Source organism: Solea solea, chromosome 4, assembly GCF_958295425.1.
Source record: "Solea solea chromosome 4, fSolSol10.1, whole genome shotgun sequence".
Classification (NCBI taxonomy): Eukaryota; Metazoa; Chordata; class Actinopteri; order Pleuronectiformes; family Soleidae; genus Solea; species Solea solea.
The window spans coordinates 17,624,173-17,646,827 of record NC_081137.1 but is presented as its reverse complement, the minus strand read 5'-3'; the positions used below and the strand labels follow the sequence as shown (position 1 = coordinate 17,646,827).

The window sequence follows — 22,655 nt, the reverse complement described above, 5'->3', positions numbered from 1 at the left end:
GCAATATGTCTGTTATGATAATTGTTGCGTGCCCACTCCCCGAGCCTCCTCGCACACTCCACAAATCTGACATGTTTACATTACGACTTGAAAGGCAACACGACTCAATGCCTCGGGTCTTGTCGGCGGCAGCAAATCAGAGAGGACACTAAAGTGAAGAAGTGGTGCTTGTAAATTAGAAGCGTGTTGCAGAGTCATTAAATATTACCACTTCTAAAATCAGAGCCCGGTGTGTGGTTAGCCCGCACTACTGTACAAACATACTTAACACAGCGCTGCTTTCTCTCACAAATTACACGCCTGCCACTGCAAATTGCTCAAAAAACAGAAACTCCACAGTGACTTGGATTTTTCTGTGACTGTTTGGTTATGTCGGGGGTTGTTGTTGTAAATCAAACTTTTGTGTGATGGGGGTGTGGTGACATGAAAAGCCGACTTGAAGCAGGGCAAAATGTACTTTAATGTGCAATTTCCTCACAAGGGTGGACAGGAAGGTTCCATGGCTGCTTTTGGAAACTTAAAAAAAGAGAATGTGCAAATAAAACAATGAATAAACAGGAACTGTGTGTGTATGTATATATATATATATATATATATATATATATATGTGTATATATATATATATATATATATATATATATATATATATACATACATACATATATGTACATATGTATATATATATATATACACACACACATATAAAAACTACACAGATAAGGATTGGTTTGTGGTCATTTGTGAACAAAGTTGGAAGCTGCTCTCGTTATGAAAGTGACACTAATCACGAGCGAATGTAATTGTCAGTTTGTTGCACATGTGGGTTTCCTGTCACCAAAGAAAGAACCCCTGAACTGCAGTTTAACAGGATTTCCATTGTTATATGTGGTTTACACGTGATATCCAGGGGATTTTCAAGCGACCTGGAGTCCCTGTAAACCACAAAACCACAAATCAGAAGTGATATTTAGCATTAGTTTAGACTTTAGAATTTAAATTGTACTCTGGGGGTGGGTGAAAAAAGATTTGGTGATATACTGTGTCGTCCTCCTTCCTCGAGGGCAAATATCAATATTTTAATGAACAAATGTAAGCGCTCTAAGTACGAAGTGTCTCCTCGCAGCCGCCCTGCTCAAAGGAATGAGGGAAAGTTGGGCAGAAGTTACCTGGCTGAATAAGAGGGAGTTAACAGCGATGATAATGGTGGAGAAAGCTATGTTAAGAGATGTCTATCGATGTGGTGAATAAACAAGAGAAATCCTGCACTTTTAACTTTTCACAGACGTCTTGTTTTCTTCACGTAGACAGATATCGCGGCGCATCTCCATAGGATTGTCTTGCGATACCGCTGTGTCGCGATATTATTGGTATCGTGGACCACGTACCGTGTCGCTAATCGTGAGGTACTTGTACTCGCACATACCCACTGGAGGCGTCATATGTTGCTATACTGCAATCTGCATGTAGCAGAAGTTGAGAATTGGCAGACGCGACGTGGACAAAGCAGACTCCACGTCGTCATCACTTGAGCAACATTAGCAGAGTCTTAGTACAAAGTCAGCCATGACAGACGCTACTTTGCTAACTTCTGATAGCCGCCCCCCCCACCACCCAGCATCCGGCCCGCCTACTGTCAAGATGCTGTTAGCATTGAATTGACAATCAGCCATTGTTTCTGCTGCTGCACATTAAACTAATGTATTCAGTGTAACACAATGTCATTCATCACAATCGAATTATTTCCCTCCTCCTCATACCTTCACTTTATCTTTTGACTTACAAATGCATTAAATGTGCTTCACGGTTCCAACTTTACTGTTGCGTTTGGCAGCAAGAAAGTGCCTCTATTGTGGGACCACGGTGTTTTTTCACTGTGGGCTAATGTAATCAGCTGTTCGTGGGGTCCTCGGGCATTTGCCTGCGTTGCTTCTGCTTTTGTCGGAGTTTTTTTTTTTTTGTCGATTAGTCATGGAGGCGAGAATCGTGCTAGTTTTGTTTCAATGAAGCGTGACATGTTTGATCTAACTGACCTTCCTTTGCCTTACACATGCCTGCAATGTGACTCTTGCACGCGTCAGCAACATTAAGATGACTATTCTTTTGTGCGGCCCAGATCATAAACAAGTGCCACATTTGTACATTTTCTAAAAAGGAGGGTCATCGTACTGACATCTAACTAAAACCACATTTTTAAGTGACTCAGGAGTACACACGTTAGCGTCGGTATTTGGAATCAGGAAACCTCTGTCTCCCATTACCCAGTCCCAGCCTCCTCTGGACTGTTGTAGTTGACTCATGATGATTACTTACAGACTCTACGCTCCCGGGCAAAACAAGCGACTTTGAGACCAGTGAACAACTCACTGTACCGATTCATTTCTAAACAGGACTGCTCAGGTTTGTCAAATTCACACCGAACAGCTGCGCGGTAGTAAACGCGTTTTCGATGAAGATGTTGATCCGGGCAGTGTTTTCAAAAAACAGAAAGAGACAAGAGCGCGAGGGTTCAAAAAGGAGGCTTTACAAGACAAATCGCCGTGCTCTGCTCTGCGTGTGCTCTGCATGTGCTCTGCAGCTTTAAAAGTGAGGTTCACGTCGGAAGGCACTCACGTTTCCTTATGCGCTCTCAGGAAAAGTCATAATGTTCTGGATGTAATGAAGTGGAGAGAGGAGAAAGCAAGGACGGGCGAACGCAGCCAAAACAGCCGGTGCACACACCACGTGGCTCGTCCGGACAGCCGACGTTCAGAAATAATCACTCCACGGGTGTGATTCTGCACAAATGGCTTTTTCATAGACGTGTTAGTTTGGATATTAAGCGGTGTCCTTTACATCCAAAAACCAAGGGGAAAAAAAAAAGAAAAGAAAAGAAAAGAAAAGAAAAGGAAGTGCATTTACCACGCTAATGAACTTCCCCCTGTAAAACTGTGTAGACCATTACGGTAATTCACTACAGCCGCGACAAAAACAAAGGCTGCTTTAACAGGAGGTTTGCTTTCAATTTACACAACAGCACAGATGAACAGGTTAAAAAAAAGGGGCGTACCGTGCGCTCCCAATAATATAAGTGTCAATAAAACCAGTTATAGACTTGTACTTTGCTTAAGAGGTGACAAATATACCGTGTGCAAGTATTTATACGCGGTAACGACACAGGAACTCCGTATAAATGACAGATGGCGTCAGGCGTAAGTCATTCGATTTCCCTTCCTGACTCGTGCGTGTGTGCGGTTACGTTTAAGCATCAAAAGAAATCAGAAACGAGCTCAACATGAGCACCAGCATCTTTCTCTTCTGTTTGGTCATACTACAACAACATGACGTGTCGTCAGCGGACTTAATTCAACACTGAAACACAATGATCACAATCATTTCACATACTTTTAATGTAACATAACATGGGGAATTAGCAGCTTTTTATGTCAAACGCGACCTGCCAACAGTTGTATTACAGTATCAGGGCATTTTAGAATCATCTGGGCACTGTTATGAATCCAGCGCCGAGACATCCAAGAAGCTATAAGACTTAATGAAATATTATAGTGGAATAAAACAGTGTGGTCCTCCTTGAATATTTTAAGAGCAACAAGTCCTGTGAAACACCATAAAAGATGAAGCCCTTCCCGCGGAAAAAAAAAATGAAATGCACTTTGACTGAAGCCTGTGCTGTCATAAAATCATGGCACTTTTATGGCAGGGGACAGGACTACATAAAGGAAGTCATTTGCAGCTAATAAGAGCGATCACTAAAAAGCATTAGGGCAAATTATTCTGTCCTTGCCACGGTGTAGTGCTTTCACTAAAGGCTGTTGATAAGCTGCTGTTTCAACCGAGAACTTATTCACGACAAGTGTCTCATCGCCTGCCTGCGAAGACCACTCGGAGATTAACAGTGAGGGTATACAAATGGATTTGAAGAGAGAGACACTTTTTTTGGGGGGGGTCTAATGTCAAAATAAAAGAGCAGCTCCGGGATGAGTGAAAATATTGTCCTTCAGATCAATGGTGTCCTGCGGTGCAATAGGCTGAAACATTCAGATGAGACGTGAGTGGCAGAACACTTAAATAATATCTTTGGAGAGGATTTTGAATAATGGAGCCGCGCTCCGGTAAATAGCCTTTGGAGGTCACAACTTTCAGCGCCGTTGCATTTCTGCACTCTGAAGTGCTGGCGACTTCAATACCACAACCAATAATCAAAGAGGGTTTGAAAAAGGCTTCACAGAGGATAATTTGTCATCTCTGCTGCACACTTTCCGTGTGTCACCTTGTCTCACCAAACCTGTCGGCAGCTCCTCTCTTTGTTAATACTTTCCATGCTCGTAAGCCCCGCCCCCAATATTTAAGAGGGTTTTATTGCCGTTTTTTTTTTTTTTTTTTCGTGCAGGCTCTAACAGAGACCAAGTAGAGTCAGAGACCTACATCAATTTTACTAGAGCAATAAAGCAACGATGACAGAGTAGGGCAAATGCCCCGCCCCTTCTCCCCAGGAGCCAATCATCTACTTTGTAGAACAATACAAGCTCCCGCAGCTGACGTCACGCAAGAGTCGCAATCAAAACAGCGCCATGTTGGCAGGAAGCCTCGTGGCACAGAGACCTGGCCCACAGACGCTGTAAAATACAGACAAACCAATGGCATAAATTTGACTGGAACAATCCATAACGCCAATGATGACAGAGTAGGGCAAATGCCCCGCCCCCTTCTCCCCAGAAGCCAATCGTCTACTTATAGTAGTAGAACCACACAGCTCTGGTGGCTGACGTCACACAACCTGTGGAGCAAGAGTCGGAATCAAAAGAGGACTAGTGGGTAAAAGTTAGTGCCATCTAATGGTGAAACTCTTACAGAGAACTATGGGGGGGAGGGGGTCTCTCAATCCTCTCCCCTCTTCCACTCTCTCTATCATTTCCTCCTCCTTCCTCGTCGGTTTACGTGAGCGGAGCCATTGTTCTTCATTTGCTTAAGTGCAAATGAAAGGTTTACTCTGAAGCTACAAAAAAACGAAATTATTTGGATTTCAAAGCAATTAAAGACATATTTATGAGTCATTTCCTGCCATAAAAGCCCAACTAAATATTACACACAGGGTGTGTTTTGAGTGATGACTCTGTTTATTTCTTTTTATGTCACAGCAACTTTTCTCTAGGTTTCATTCATTTTGACGTTGTTATTATTAGTAATTAGTTTTCAATATGTATATGAAATTTGCTTTAATTAGTATTTATACTAGGTTGAAACCTAGTTGAAAATAGCTTGTGTTGACGTGCACTCGGCTGTGAAGTTGCAACTTTTGTCCTAAGTTGTCTGAGTCATGGTGGAGAGACAACAGCTTTCCTGCTGGCAGCAGCACTGCAGTGGGGAAAACAGCTGCTCCTCCACCTGCAGTACAGAAAAGACTTGACGTTTAAGTTGAAGACAATTCAACCAGTTGTACAACAGCAGTTTTGCTGAAAGCAACCTGCAGTTGACAAACATAAATTAGTATTTGGAACGATTTACGGTCAACAGATAGTAGATGTATACCACTGTGAGAGATAATGGTGCATTTATTCCTTTTTCAAAAGGAAGCACACATAGGCAGCGACACAGTGCTCGGGTTGGGATTTTCTGTGCTACGATCCGCCGCTGAATCCAAATCAACCATCATGTTGAACCTCGTCCAGCTCAGCTGTTACCAGGACTCTCAAATATAATAAGTTCAGGATTTACTGGCGGGCTTCACATGTCTCTGTGTGAAGCTCCACTCATTTATTAGGATTATCTACATTCTACCAGAGATAAGAAGCAAAGGCACAATGAGGTTTGGGAGTCTTGTTAAAGGTCTCTAAATACAGAATATATAATAAGTAGTTGCTAATTTGATTTGGTGCTTGATCCTCAAATAACAAGCGCTGGCGTCTATAAATAACACGTTTTAATTGCTTTTAGTGCAGAAAATAATGAAATCAAAAGCAATTTATACCAACAGTATGAACACTAGAGACAAAAGAGGATGGGAGAAGACTACAAGAAAAAAAAAATGATGTTTTGCTTTACTGTAAACAATGGGAAATGCTGCATTTGTACATTCTGTAAAGAAAAAAAAGGGGTTTGAATGTTACTATGGCACTTTTGTGGGTCCTTTTACGGACATTCCAGTGTGTTTTTGGCCTGCAACATTATGAAAAGGATGTTGTGATATTATAGGAACCACAGCCAGGCAACCCTGTGTCATAAAAAGTAAGTTCCCACACAATTAAGCTGCAAATCTTGCTGTACTGATACACACATCTGTAGATTATCTGAACATTACAACACTTTCTGTGTCAGAAAAATACCATACGGGGTGAAATATTACAAGCCTCGTCTGCGTAATGTGGACTTTTAGAGCAGGTTGTGAGCCTGTGTGCTCTTCTGTTTTTTTGGTTTGTTTGTCCACTTGTGATTCATTGGGGGTAAAATTAGAGGCAGTTTATTTATGTATGCTTTATGTTTATTTGGCTTTAACTGAGCTCGTTTGTGTGCTTTTTTTTTTTTTTTTTTGCCCGACAGATACATGTCGTATTTTAGATTTTTTCCGTTTCGCGGGTCACCGTTTCCTTTGTTGTAATAAATACATAAATAAATAAATAAGAGCGAGGATTAAAACACGACTCAGAGATATGGCCTCGCAAATAACAATACGATCCCGACCACTGGGCTGACGGCTTTCTTAGACGTTGTCTATAAGACGCATTTTCAGCCACAGCAAACACGGGTATGTGCGTGTGTGCATCCTGCTGGCGAAACAACAGAGCCATATTTGACTCCTCCATTCTATGCAGCGACTTCGACTGGGTTTATGGAATGTGTCCCTGCTGGGTTTTCATTTCCTCTGACTGGAGGAAGAAAAAAAAGAAAAGAAGAGGAAAGCAATCAGAGCACTGATGCTAAAATCATTACCTAATGACTAAAGCCTTTGTATGACTTCCTCCATGCTGCGACATTCATTGTTCAAACGCTCGTCTCGTATAATTGTGTGGAGAGGAGCGTTTTCTGAAAAGTTTTGTTGGAGGACCGTCTTCGCAGGGCAGGTCCAGTCAATCACTTTAGGACTTGTTCATGGAAACACTATGGGCTACTTTTCATACGAGTACAGACACACCGTGATGGCGTGTTGCTGTAATCACGTGTTGCACAAGATGTGGCGTTGTTTTTTTTTAAACAACATAGGATCACCCCGACATATGTCCATTGATTTCCTATACAACTGTGTTAACATCAGAGGGAATTGCGGGCTGTGGTACAACGATACTGCACGTTTCTTTTATTATTTTACCATTTATTAGGTGCTATTGGGGTTTTGTTTTGTTTTTTCTTCCACGTCCAACGAAGAAAATGTATGTCAGAGTCACTTCCTCACGTCTGTGCCGTAAATTGTGAAGTGCAATTCCTCTCCAAACTTGTTAAACCACCGCAGCCCCGCAACGCCACATGCATTTTCATGACATCTCTATGTCCTCGCCGAAAAACAAAAGCTCCGTGATGTTGACAGTATAGAGGATCATTAAATTTGCCTGCTGCTCCTCTTGGAGCATAAATCAAGCCAATCCATCTCTCCCCGACCCAGCTCCCTGGTGGCTCACTTAGGGCCGTGCCAATGCAGCACTGGCTGTGGAATGAGCAAGGGTAAGCATGCAAGGGGCTGTGCTTAGGCTGCGCCGTCTGACGGAATAAACAGGCCTCCACCGCGTCTGGAGAGCAATAGGGATCAAGCGGGCTTAGTGGGCATGACCAGAGAGGACCCAGAAAAGGGCCAAAGTATGCAACGCGACACAATTGTCCTTAGGGTTGCTGCACTATTGAGCGGGAGGAAAACGAGCCAACTTCACTTTGTTCACATGCCGCCACCCCCCAAAACAGGGCCTAGATGCACTCCGCTAAGGACTTCCAGCGCACTCAAAAGCCTTGTGAATAATTCTTGGCACTCTCTGTTTTAAGCCTGATTTAAGAAAATGGGTTGAAATACAATTTAACTTAAATACAATTTGGACACATCATACTCTGACCGGCAAGAGAAGAAAGCCGGCAAAGTGAGGCCTTGGGCTGCGCATGACATTTGAATAAGGTGCAAATGCAACGGTATGCACTTCATTCCAAAGCATAAAAACAACATTTCCTAAAGTTAAAGGGGGGTTAAAGTCATTGAAATAAATAAGCTTTCATTATCACATTAATAGAAATTAACATGGATGATAAAACGTGTTTTTTTGCTACCGAAACCTTCCTTTGCAGAGTTTTCTAATCCTGTTTCTTGCTCATTTTCAAGTTGTGCTCGTCTGCTGGAGGTGTGAGGAGCGGGGAGGCTGTTTTGGGTTCGCCTGTCACTCACGGCAACCAACTGCTGCGTAACTTTCACTTCCGTGACTGCGGACGCTTCGGTTACCGGGTACCCGTGCACGGCGAGCGGTGCAGACAACAGGAAGTCAGACAACATATCAGTAACTTAAATAGGACTTTGTGTTGAGTAAGTGAGAACGGTGAGAGTTTAGAGCGACGCAGCAAAAAAAAAAGTTGTAGCTTTATGTGTTTGATGAATTTCCTTTTATTTAACGTTGCCCCCCGCGATGATGCAGTAATGATGATGATACGTTATTGTACAGACCTTTAGGGCCTTCTGTTGCAAGGCACTCTAAAGACTTATCTTCTCAGTGGAAAAAAAATAAATAAAAAAAGAAAATGATGCATTGCTTTTTCGTGTGCGCCACGCTGGGTGGAATTAGAGGCAAAAGGCGAAGGAAATGGCAAGACATTTGCGTGCGGTTTAATTTCCTCAATTGCTTTATGGTCATACATAAACGCCTAAATTGGTTTGTAACATATGCTCTCCTCGCTCTGTTTACTTCCTTCATTTAGTGTGACTGAATCACTTTATTAGTGATTATACCCTCAAAAAACTGCTGGAATGCACAGCATCACACCTCAGCGCCGCAATTTACCCGTGCAGTTGGAATGGGGTGGTGGTGGTGGGGGTGTAAGGAATGCAAATGGTGTTTGAGTGTTTCGCAGGCACCGAAATACGCCCCTGGGCTGCTTGTCCAATGACACAAATCATCAATTATGATCTCAGCAGGGTTTAGGGATAAACTAAATTGGCATTATCCTTATCTGACAAAACGTGGAGCCGTGTGGGGTACATGACGACAAAGAGCAAACATCACCGAGGGTGACTGGTAGTGATGCGTTGCGTGTGCGTGTGTGTGTCTACAAATGAATTCCCCGCTGAAACGTTCACTTTGAGGCAACGACAAAAGGGCCCGCGGTCATTTAAAATGGTGCAAAAAAAAAAAGAAAAAAAGAGGTGAAAGAGCTTCTTTTGCTCCAACTCACAAAAACAACACTTTCTTTTCTTTTTTTTTCTACTTTCAGAGTTTGGCTCCTCGTGGGGTTTTTACACTCAGCACTCTGCACCTGCTGAGCGCCGGTGGTGGCGGGAGCTGGAGTGGTCTAACTCGCCATTGTGATTTCTCAGGGAAGCAGATGATTAGTAAACAAATGGGTGAGGCATATTTAATTAGGCTAATGTGGTCCCACTGCTCGGGCTTACACTGCTATCCGTGCGACATTCTGTATAGTTGCGACATTTGATTCGTGGCGGGGAAAGTAGGGATTTTATATACCTATATATACACACTATAAACCTTTAGCTATGACATGCTATGTTTCACAGAGTCGTGTTGATAGAAAACGACATCTGGTCTTGTGTTCTCTTGTGTGTTTACCCGTAGCAACTTACAGAAAATGATGATGACTCAATATGCAACACAAAGGAACTGCATTGAAGTGTACGTTTGCCAAATTCGGGCATTTGTTTGTGCATTTCTGAGTAGAAGAGATCTACCAAAGCACAACAAAATAACCTACAAATCCGAGTCCTTTTTTTTTTTTTTTTTTTAATATAAGTCAAATGGAACTGGGGAACTATCGGTGCTCGGATCACACTGTGTTCCGTACAGGTAAAATAGTCAATTGAGCAAGTGCGGAATAAACCAGTCAGCTGGAAAAGAGAGCGGCGAGCAGGCGGCACACAAAGAAGGCCAGTGTTCGCACGGCTGGAGAGCATTTGCCGGGCAGTGAGGGCTGAGAGTAAACATTAGGGCTCGCTGAGAGATGCTGAGAGTTTCACAGCGACACACATTGCCAAGTAAAGACGGAGAGCATTTCATACACACTGATATGGACTTGAATTAACTCGCTGGTTTTGATAGTTTTTGGTTTACATAAGTGGAATAATTGCACCTTACGTTCTGTGCTGATCAGTAAACAAAACAAATGTTATTATATTTAATTGTCAGCTTGGCATCAATAGAATGGGGTTCAATTCTGTATTTTTCACACACACACACACAAACTCTATTTTTTGTTTGTTTTTTTAAAGAAAAAAAACAGGTCAATAAACATTATTTTACTCTCCCTGTGTTAAATAGACAGACTCACTCATTTCAACCAGCTCACCACAACCGCAGTAGCAGTGAAAACACAAGCACAGACACACAAGCGCACATTCACCATCATGAAGAACATGCATGTAGCATGTTCTCGACACAGCCGTGCGGGAATCGAACGCCAGCAGCTTCCTGCTGCAGCTGCTGCTGCTTCCTCCTCCTGCTGCTGCAGCCACGCGCTCCCAATCCGCTCACTCACATCCTTACCATTATTATCATCATCATTAATACAATAATTAGCATTTTGTTTGTGATAAAAGCTGTGGCGCAAACAAAAACGCACCACCACACGGTCCACTAACGCGCACCACTAACATTAACCGACACATTATTGTGGTTTTTGTTTTTTTTACATGAGCAAAAATCCAAAACGCAGCATCGAGCAAAAGACAAAAAGAACAACAACAGAAAATCCACACTAGTCTTTCAGTCCAGCTCAAAAAATGCATCTCCTCCGCTTTCCCTCTCTCTTTTCCTTTTTTTTCTCCCCCTCCTCTACTTCCCTTTCCCTCCCTCCCTCCCTCACTCAGTCTCTCTCTCTTGCTCTCTCTCTTTCCCTCCCTCTCTCTCTCTCTCTCTCGCTCTGGCCCGGCTGCCTGTCTGACTGTATGAATAATGTCCTGCTTTCTGTAATGAAGTGACGGGGGAGGGAGGGAGGGAGGAAGAGAGGGAGGGGGGAGGGAAGGTGGGGGGGGGGGGGTTAGGACGCTGAAGTGGAAAAGCCCTGCTCCCATGCACTGACATTGAAAATGAATGACAGCTTACCTGCATGCCAATCTTCATCAGACTGACACTGGGCTGACAGCACAGCCTATACTCCTCCACACAGCCGGTGACGTCAGCCACGCTAGGCCCCTCCCACCTCCAACTCCATCTTCCCAGCTCCCCCCGATTTTTTTTTTTTTTTTTCCCCAGCGCCGGGCCCACTGATGCCTTCCAGTGTCCGTGGGAAAAACGGCAATCACATGTGCGCCACCATGAGAAAAGGGAGCACCAACACCAGCAGCAGCAGCAGGAGCAGCAGCAGCAGGAGCCTGGGTACAGAGCAGTTTGTGCTCTGGATGTGTGGTCATATCTAGTCCTTTTTACTGTTTAAGAAGTTATCCAGCAACAATGCACAAGATTAGTGAAGGAGGAAAGGGGCGTCCAATTATTGGGAGCTGCATTTGGAAAGCAGAATGTGACACAGACTGTGTGTGTGTGTGAGAGAGAGAGAGAGAGAGACGGTAGAAAAAGATGTTTAACTTTATATAATAACATCCAGGTTTATCTGCTACAAGAAGCCCAGTGAGCCATGTTGATTTTGCAAGGTTTTCCAATCAAGTCAAGCTCACGACCTCTGAGTCATTCTGATCTCAGTGTTAGATCATTGGATTCTGTATAATTACACGCTGAGGGAAAAGAAAATACTGTATTATGCCTGAGTATGGGTATGAGTTGTTTACTCATATTTCAGGAGCGGATTCTCAGTCTCGTGAACTATATGAGAAAATGCTTTTATTGTTTTGATATGTCTTAGTTCTGAGATTATAGATATTGAGATTCTTACCGTATAACACAATGCCAATGTCTGTATCCGCCATCTGCCTGAGTATAGAAACATATTGTGTTTCTATCTATCTCTTAAATCTGGCTGGCATGTAAATGTCCTTATTTTAAGTATTTACTGCTCTAAACATGGCCGTCCTGGTTTCTTCGCTTGGCAAAGCTATGTTTTTGGTTTTTGGACGTCCTTGGATGTTGTTTTTGAATGACATCCAAGTCAAAAATCGTCCATAAAAGCTAGATGTATATATCTTACGAGGGTCACTCAAAGGCAGCACGAGCTTCTTCCAGGAAGAACCACCATCATACACACAAACACACACACACACACACACACAAGAGAAAACGGGTCTGGCCAGCCCCCTGTCGGTGTGCATTAATAATTACACATTTCAAAGGGACCACTGGGATGGTGATGCTGTGCCTATATTACATTCAAAGACTTTTGAGTCCCAGTTCTTTCCAATATTTCTAGATTAAACACACACTCAAGCAGCAGAGCTTTGTAGTACAATGAAAATACACAACAAGAGTCAACAATGTGGATGGGGAATTTTAAAAAAAAACAACAACAAAAAAAACTGTAGTGCTGCATTGATAGTTGGTCAGGGTAAATGTAATCCCCTACTAATAAAAAAAAAACAGAACATAGGTTTCAAACTTGTGGCCTTTCCAACGATTCCATGCGGCCCGTCCACTAAAATAATTGTTTCCTATATTTATAGATTAATTTTGCAACATTAATGTTTTGCTTTATTGTTAATCATATATTGTTAGGTACCAAAACACCCATTTTAATTTTGAAATGCTGTCAAATATCATCACAGTAATTGCTCATTGCTAGTATTTGAGTAGTATATTTAAAGTGTATGAAGAACACAAGTTCTTCTGCGTGGAACACACATGTACAGAGTGCAGCGAGGGACAAAACAAGTAGCCAGGGAAAGGCAAACTCACTCCAACAATACATTACAGTATCATTGTTTTTTCCCCACGCAGGTGTTTTTTCACTTTACTGGCCCCAACTGACCAGACTTGAATTTGACACCCCTAGTTTAGAGGCTTTTCCCAGCACAGTTTAAATTAAAGTACAATTACATAGTGTAAAAAAAAATACTAAATTGGCTCAAATTATATAAAATAAAATGGTGAGCTAATGTAAACGCATACCTAGATAAGAAGCAGCACCGGAAGTAGCCAAATTTACTATTATATATCAGAGTCACTCATTACACAAACCTGCTTTTTTTTGGACAATTAGTTCTCACCTTCAAATTTCTTTAATTAAAAATGAGAAAATTTAAAAAAGCATAGATATTGAGGTAATGAGACTAAATAGGCAGAGGCATAACAAGTAGAAGTTATGGAAGAAACAAACAAAACAAAGCTCTGCATAGGCTACATGTTTCCTCTGTGCCCTGTGTTTTCCAGTAAGAACGCGTCTGATTGGCTAACAACGAGTTCGTTCATCCAATCACACTGTGGTTTTCTGTATCCAGGAACCAGAAGACGCGCGGTGATAAGCTGCATTAACTATATTTGAAGTGATTTACTCTTTAATAAAACAGCTTTATGAACAGCACAGAGGAACTGCGTAACGAACACCAAATACGTAATTTACCACGGAACATGCGTTAGCAGCGTATAGTTAGCAAGGAAAGGCACTAACCGTTAGCCACTGAAGCTACAGCTTTCCTCCAGTCCCACTGTTGCACGGACGTCGGTCAAATGTGACATTTGAAAGTTCACCGGTTAACTGCTACATCTGCCGAATAACTTAGCCTTTAATTTACCCCCTGAGAAAAAAAGGAAAATAGAAAAAAAATGTCCAATACGGTGTTGGCAGTCGGCACGGGCGTTTTCGTCGTTGCGGTCGTTTGGATCGTGGCACTTGTGCTTGGGGCGATGCTACTGAGAGCCTCGGGATCAGCAAAGTGAGTGACAACACACAACAGTTACGCACACGCTGTAAATACGTGCATATAAGTTAGATAAACGGTAATTCATCTTGCGCGAGAGTTGGTTCAGTGCCACATCTCGTTGACATTTCCTCCACTTTAACGTTGGTTTGTTCGTCACCCGAATTAAACACGTCCTGGTAGATGACACACTTAATAGTAACACATACTAAGTATTCCTGTTGAATTCGGCACGTGTGTTGCTAGTCAATTCACCTTTAATAACAGTAGAACCACAGTGAAAAGTAAGTGTATACTATACCAGAATACTGCTAAAAGCAATGTGGCGTTCAAGGAACGGTGAAAATGTAGGACATTCAAGTAACTACAATCCGGCAATAAAAAGTACGAACTATTAAAGAATGGGACGCAGATTAATTGTGCTAATATATAAAGCTAATATTTTATGATGTGAATCGACTAACCCGGATGTTCTGATATTCTTTTTTTCCCCAGATTTTTATCACATTTTCAACTCTTCCATGTCACCTAAGCAGTTTACCTACTCAAAAAAGCAGCGGAAAAAGAATGTTATTATTATTATTTGTATTATTGTTATTAGCCATAACATAATCTAACTTTAATATACACTATCTGATTGCTGGGACAATGTATGTACCCTACATGTGCATTTGTTTGGTGCTATTAACTTGCTTTGTTTATTTTTTGATTATGTTTGTATGTTATAATGACATTTTCCACAGATAACCCTGCACTTGGAGAGTATCCAGTGATGGAAGACCTTATGTTGTGCTCTGTGTTTTCACTGTCTTCTTTTGTGTGTGCGTTTTGTTTGACCAGGTTAGGAATCATCCCTGTGGTTCTCCTGGCTCTTACGATCACTCTGGTGCTGGTGTTTTTCCCCCGCAGCCCAGAGAGACCTCCCGCCTTTAAAGAAATAGAGGTGAGCTCTTCTCACTTATCTCATCCACTTGCTTTTAGATTTACACTATGCTGAACTCCAGAGATTGTCCGCATGCACATGTCCGCAGAAGTAAGTCGCTCTGGATATTCTCCCAAGATTCTCCTGCCAGCTCCTTGGTCAAATCTTGGGATAATGTTGGAGTGAGCTCATGTAAGAATGCAGCAGGAGAACCTGTGGATAATCCACGGCGAGTGAACGGGCAGGTCTCCTGCATGCTCAAACCAGGGGTCACCTCCTCGCCGAGATCCTCCGAGGTTCTGCTGCTGTGAATGCGTCTCGCCCAGATTATCTCCCGCTGTGTTTGTCATGCAGTATGTATGCGTCAAACTCCAGAGGAATTCTGCAACCAATTCTTCTGACGTCTAGATTTCATGACTGAAAACAGATTATTTCACACACAGCATATTCCCACTTTACATGTGTGTACATTCATAATAAATACTGCTGTAGTATGTTAAAATACAAACACAACAAAGTGAAAATTTGCTGCATGAAGACACTCTTTAAATGTATACCACTGCCAACGTCATGATAATAAAAATATTCCATTATGATTATATCAGACCATTTGGAGCACTGGAGAACAGAGGCTTTTGTGTTGTTGGTATTTTTTTCATCTGTTCCTGTGGCTGATGCACAGCGACTCCATAATGCACTTCAGATGAAAATAAAAGCAGGCCTGGCTTTTCCTTTTTTTTTAAAGACTTGTTGTGAGGCCATTTGACTGTGATTACTTCCAAATTCTTTGGGTACAGAGGCCATCGAGTGGAATAATGAGGAATGCACTGTAGCTACATCTTACTTTCTGCTTATAAACAAATATATCTCTCTATGCACTATATAAACATTAGAACTGCAAATATATTTTCCTTTAGTTGTACTGATTGAGGATATATAAATAAAACTACATCCCAGAGACTGTACGGTTTTATTTACGTGCATATAAACAACCTCAAATCTGACATGTAAACCACTTCTCGCCATACTCTATTCCTGTACATCGCATGTGTCATTGTGCGTTCACTTCCGTGTGTGTGTGTGTTTGTGTCTGTTCTGCTTTATCTTAGTCCAACAGCAACACAGAACAAACGCACCCCCATTTTGCCTCGAGGTCGTGCCAATAAGCTGGCCAGATCTGCCAAGCAAGCTGCCACCCAATAGAAATAGCAGAGCGGAGCCCCATCCCGGCCAGCTCATGTTTTATAGCCTTTGTGTGAAGGCAGATACCAGACCAACAACACAGAGCAGCGGCAAAATGGGACTTGGATTTCTGTACAAGGCAGGCACACAAGTGAAATTAACCCTTTGTAGATGGATTTAAATGACTCTTTATGATGCCAGGAAAAAAAGACAGACGATCACGCACAGATTTGCTTCGTGTAGAGCTCTGAACCTTTCTTTAATGTCAAGAGGCTTCTTATTTTTTGGAACATGTTTGTAGAATGGTACAGTGAAAAGAACTCAGACTGCAACCAATGGTTATTTTCAAAATTGCGAGACATGTCAATCAGTGTTCCAATGTAGACGTCCTTAAATGTCTTGAGTCGCCCGCACGTCAAAGACACTCATATTTAAGAAGCTGAAATCACAGCGCTTAAAAAAAATAACACGCACACTGGTTAATCAATTATCAAAATAGTTGGTGAATCATTTAGTAGCTGATTATTAATTGATGTGTTGTTGCAGCCCCAACAACAAGCCTTTGGATCATGCATTTAATGTATATTATTATTGTTGCTATTTTAACAGGCAACTATTACTGTGCACAGAGGTAGAAAAATAGCCAATTTAGCTTGTCATTAAATCATCAAAGTCGCACACATGCACGGCTTAAATGATTATGAACACAATTTAAACCAACGCAAACCTGTTTGTGAGGGGTGAAAAATGACTTCAGATCCTGGCGTTTTGTATTAAAAAAAAGGACTAATGACTCATTTTTAGTGAGCAAAATAAGAACAACCTTACTTGTACGTGGTGAGACAAAGAGATTGGCTCTGTGTGTGTGTATGTGTGCAGACTGTGAAATGATGCCTAACCTCTCGCTGTTAAACAAAAGTAAAATATCATAGAGCCAATTAAGTCAGTCCCAGGCTCGAAGTGGGGGTGGTTTATAACAGACAAACCCCCAACCCCCCTCCTCCCGCCCACCCGCCTGCCTGCTCCCACCCGTGCGCTCAATGGCACATTAATAAAACATGGCCCACACTTTGGCTTCCTGCTTACTGCGTAATTGGCAAATTAAAAAGTGAGATGTGTTAAATGCACCAATAAGAGACGGCATACATCATCCCCACCTCTCGCAGACACCGGCGTGTTTATACACACACACACACACACACAAATGCTCGCTCCACACAACAGTCCCTGTGAAGTCAGCAGTGTGGCTGCTCCTCTGGTGTTGTCTGGCTTCAGGGTATTTTCTCAGTTTGTATTCACGGATTCATGGGTGGCTCATGATCTCAATATTAACATAGACCCCGAGCTATCGGTGAAATGTTGCTTAAAATCTATCACTGGCAGCAACAACAACAAAACTCCACGCTTAAGCAAAGAGTCGACAGAGTCGATCGTGCAAATACGGAGGAGCGAGCGTTTTTTTTTTGTCAAACGTCCCGCACCCTGGTTCCTTTACGTCTGTAAATTGACGTAATGCAGGCATGAGTTGCTGTACAGCGTCCCCACTGATTAGGTAACTCGATGAAGGACAACAGGATCTGAATATTAAGATAAATTAGTTTCAGCAGTTATACAACCCTTGTTTATTCGGGGCATTAATCGATAGTACACTGAGCTCTTCTCTGGCAATATCCTGCATTCAAAACAAGGTAGAACAATTACAAATACAGAGTGTACAACACTGTTGCAGGAGTTTTTCGCTGATTATACAAATCATAGCCTATTCCCACATGAATCAATAAGCACTACATGGCCTCATGTTGCGGCGAGATGCAGGGATTAAAAGGCAGTCCTGGCTTTCGCACTGCAGTCATGGCAGATCAGCAAAAATCAGATTAGGATGCACCAGTTCCACTCCTCCCTAATCATACGATGTCTAATAAGTGATGCTGCTGTCCACAAAGTCGTCATTTGACTAACTTTACTGCTACTATACCCTAGTATAATACTACTAGAATACACTTTTCCCTCTCCTTGTGACGTTTTGGCTCCTGATTGGAAGAAAAGTGTTTCCAACTTCCCTCCTAGATTTAACGTCAAACCACACGACCGCAGTTGGCACGTTTTTACATACCCTAAATCTCTCGGTTAACATTCACAGGTTAAAGTTTAATGTTTAGATTTATGCTGAGCACAAAAACTTTAACCTGAAACTCAAGCTCAGACATCCAGGTGTATCCATTAAAGTAGATGAACTTATGTAAATAACTGAAGCGTTCTCTGTGAAGTGTATCTTCACACAGTGGCTCTCTCATGACATCTTGTGGCGAACAGAGGTAACACTGGCTTAATTGTCCTGTTTCCAGTGCAGCACTCACTGTTTACTAGATGCACACACTCTGGTGTGAAATAACGAATAACCTCCCCCCAACACTGAATTGATCATCTCTTTCTTCACTCTGCAGATAGTGGACACTTTGTTCATCGGCCGTTATGTCCTGTTGGCAGTGGCAATCGCTGTCTTTCTGGGGATGTTCTTCATGGTGCTCCCCTTTCATTTCCTGGAACCCGTCTATGCCAAGGCCTTAAAAACACAGTAGAGCGGCCAGGGTCAGAGTTGGCACCGGTATCACAATCGCTGATGTATACAAGTAAAGACAAACGGGGCTCGGTGAGAGGCCCCCGGCTTCGTGTGGAAACGGACGACACAATGCGTCCCAAACAGAAACAGCAGGAGAGCTGGTGTGTTTCGCCAAGGCCAACTGTTTGCTGTTTATGCGAAATCGGCAGAAACTGTGTCATTCATTCTGTGTTATTTAATAGTTTAATAAATGACTAAAGTAAATCCATAAACCTTGTTATTTCAAACTCACACCCTTGCTTTACATAATCTATACAAGGCAGGAACATTGTGAAAGTCACATAAGATAACACAACAATGAGTTATGATGAGAGTTGAATGAAAGTAGTTGTTTTTTTAATTACTGATCACCTGCTTCATGTCAACCAGAGTTTTCCAAACCTCAAGTTGATTACATCATCAAATGTCTTGTTTTGTTCTCTGAATGTCAATCGTAGAAGAGCAAAAAAAACAGAAAATGTTCATATTTAAGAGGATAAAATCACAGAAAATCAAAAATAGTCATTTAGTAAATGATCTTTTGTCGCAGCCCTAGTTATGTCCCATCATGTCCACCAAGGTTGTATTTGTATAGCACACACCCACTTTCTGCTGGGTTTATCACAGAATCTCACCTCAATATCTCTCTGCATTATCGAGATTGCCTCCAATGACGACAAGCCTTGTTTTTCCAACAGCAGAAAAGGCGGTTTGGCATTGGCAGAGAAGATTTTCATGGGCGCAACCCACATACTCGACTCTGCTGCTCACCACACAAATGCATTTTCCTTACATACAGTATGTAGCACCATGTAAAAGGAAAATAAACAGGCTTTCCAACGGTATAGGATTCATTGCCAAGAGGCATTGTTACGACAAGGAAATAATCGGCCAAACACAAATTTCCCTTTCCCAAAAAACACAAATACTTTGCACATTATTACATGACGATAGAGCCGCTGTCGGTAGAGAGATACATTTTAAATCGAGATTCCCTACAGGGATCAATATAGTATTCTGTTTCTAAAATGATTACATGTGTAATCAAAAGTTCCTGAAAGGAAGCAGCCCAATGACTGTCATTTGAGCACAGTGGAGTTACAGTGAGCGCTGCCCACTTTTTCCACAGAGGTTCCATTTCTTGGATTTCATCACAAACCCCAACAGAACTGGCGAAGCCTCTGGGAGGAGAGGTGAAACGTCTTCAAGAGAAAACCAACTCAGTGTGTTTTGGATCACTTGTAGTGCGTCGTCACTGCAAAGTTATGCCATTGTGTTTTTTGCTGTTCTACATTTTGATTTAATTTCTCTTTCGACGACATATCTTGTGTGTCCGCGTTCTGACGAGGGCGGTGTCGCGTTCACGTGTCCCGGTGCCGATTCCGCTGGGGTTACAACGCAGCAGATGATTCCATAGAGAGTAATGAGCTTTTGCAGACAAGAGGCCCAATTATAAACACTTGCTGCCCCCCCCCCCCCCCACACACACACCCACACCCATTTTCAAAGTGTGAAGCCCAAGGAGACGTGGAGTGGAATTCCAACCAGGATGATGAAAGAGAATCTAATGAATCAAAACCAATCCTATTAGTTCCGGCCCACATCTCCATACTGTGGCCTTTTCCTGCACAACAATCCACCGCATGATTTCACACAAGCTGGGGAACTGGGGGATTTCAACAGAGTGGGATAGGGTGTCGAAAACCTTTCAACCCTGGAGAGACTTGTTGCCTTTAATTGACCACATGATTGCCGCAAAACATGATCTTAGCCCCCCACTGAAAGTGCCACTGGGAAACCAGGGGCTTTAAGGCCAGTGAAAGTGGAGACGCTTCACCTGATAGTCAAGAAAGAAAGAGAGCGTTTACTGCAGTTTATTCAGGTTCACAGTGGTCGCTCTCTTTGCCGTCTGCAAACTCAAGGTCTTTGCAGTCCCTGAAGTCTGCGTCCACAAGATCTAAGAGTATTCCTCGGCTTCCTCTCTCGTTCTCACACACACTCTCTCACACTTCCTCACCCTTGTAATCTTTCTCTCTCTCTCTCCCCCCCCCCCCATCTTTTCTTGCTCCCTGTATCCTTTTCCTCATTTTATCTTTTGCTCCTAAACTCTGTCTCTGGGGAGTGGGAAAATGAGCAGAACAAAGCATGTGGGGGTATGAGGATCATTTGGAGCTGGGAGCTGGAGTCTTTGTAGCACAGCCAGCTGGACATATAAAGAGATGGGGGCGGGCGAGGTAGAGAAAGAGAGAGCAATGCAAGGGCAAAAGAGGTGTGAGGAGAAAGCTCGGGCAACGCGGTTGTGAAACTGCAGAGGGGACCGGGGCTGTGCTCCTCTCTGCTAGATCCCGCATTCAGATGCACTCAAGCAGAACTTCTGGATTTCCATTCACATCCTCTGCCACCTCGCCCTCTGTTTGTGATATGGATACCGTCACCGCCCCACACACACACACACACACACACACATACGCAGCCCCCACGAAAACACTGGAAACCAAAAGATTCTCGGGGCAAAGTCAGTGCACTTATCCCGAAAGAATGCGATTCTGTTCGCGGTAAATCAAGCAGATGGCAATGTTTGCCGTCCTTTCACAAAGTTTGGTAAATAAGACTTGATGAGCGCTCTAAAATGAGCAAGGTGATTCAAATTCCTTACACAGGATTCATTCATGAGGGGGTTTATCAGCCAGGAAGTGGATTTTAGGTTTAGCGGGCGGGCATTTTTCACCAGGGATGGGGATATAATGTGGAAATGGAGTAGGGGACTTGTCATTCGAGTAACAAACTATGCAGTTTTGGTGCCAAAAAGGCCCTGCTCGGCTGTGCTCTTTTATGCACTTGTATATGGGTAGTGGATGCTATCTTGGCAACACACACCGGGGGGTGGAATCGCCAACATGGACGGTGGTGTTGCCTTGGACTTTTACCCCTCTCTCTCTCTCTCTCACTCTCGGGGTGGAATTACCCCAAATCTCTACCTCTCAGGGGGGATGATGAAGGCCCAGATTAGAGGTCAAATTGCTCACCAATAGACCTCTGTGGCTTGGACAGGACGCCCCATCGAGTGGGCCACAGATTGGCCCTATGGGGGGGGTTCCAGTTTGAAAGTGGTGAAGACATGATTGAGTATTGGACAGGCTTGCAAAAAGTAGTTCCTGTGCTGATCAAAGGGCACGGTCACAATGGGTGAACATGGGTGGCCGGAGTGCTTCACGGACCGCGCTCGGTCGGTGCACATGTGGACTGTTTTAGTATTTGTACAATGTGACACAGGAGGAGCAGCAGTAACACAGATGATACAGATAGATTTCATTCAGTTATTCAGTCATTATCCGCTGCATTATCTCATTGAGGATCACAGGGGTATAGCAAGGGGGGCCAATCCCAGCTGAAGGCGGGCTGCACCCTGGTCAGGAAGCCAGTTCATCACAACAACCATTCACACTCACATCCACACTTGAGGTCAACTTGGAGTCGGATTCTGCACTTGTGATGACTTCTTATAAATATTGTCTGGAATAATAACTGATATGGTACCTTTCAAACAAACCTTTAACTATGACTGTGTCCAAGTTAGAGCCGCAACTATCGATTATTTTGTTCCATAAAATGTCAAAAAAAACGTTAAAAAGAATGTTGATCGGTTGATTGGAAATGAGGCCGTTCTCAAATGTCTCCTTTTGTCCACAAACCGAAACGATTCTGTTTTTCATGATTTCTTTGTGATATAAAAAGTTCACAATTAAGAAGCGGAAACAATCAGAAATCTTATTTTGATCATGAAATCTAGTCCAATTCACTTGTTTTCGTATACCCACTGCACCACGTAACACAGTTTTAAAAGTTTACTCAGTGGAGAGCCTTATTGTCAAAGATAGTAGTATCACATCACTCTAATTAACATATATATATATACACGTACACATATATGTATATATATGTATATATATGTGTGTATATATATATATATATATATACATATACATATATACATATATACATATATGTATATATATATATAT

General features: G+C 42.6%; 2 protein-coding genes across 3 annotated transcripts in view; one reads left to right on the top strand and one right to left on the bottom strand.

The window, feature by feature from the left end:
- Positions 1-13,819, bottom strand: part of pknox2 (pbx/knotted 1 homeobox 2) — a 102,200-nt gene extending 88,381 nt beyond the window's left edge. Inside the window, exon 1 of one of the 2 annotated variants that reach the window (XM_058627129.1) lies at positions 13,681-13,819. The gene's annotated coding sequence lies outside the window, so the exon portion shown is untranslated. Of the gene's footprint in view, positions 1-11,231; positions 11,314-13,680 lie in introns of those variants that run through there. The other variant, XM_058627126.1, reaches the window with a different exon arrangement.
- tmem218 (transmembrane protein 218) lies at positions 13,814-18,858 on the top strand. Its single transcript, XM_058627131.1, has 3 exons — positions 13,814-13,945; positions 14,771-14,873; positions 18,479-18,858. Exons 1-3 carry the CDS (start codon positions 13,836-13,838, stop codon positions 18,611-18,613), a joined length of 348 nt encoding a protein of 115 aa, XP_058483114.1. The 5' UTR covers positions 13,814-13,835; the 3' UTR covers positions 18,614-18,858.
- The last annotated feature ends 3,797 nt before the right edge of the window (positions 18,859-22,655 follow it).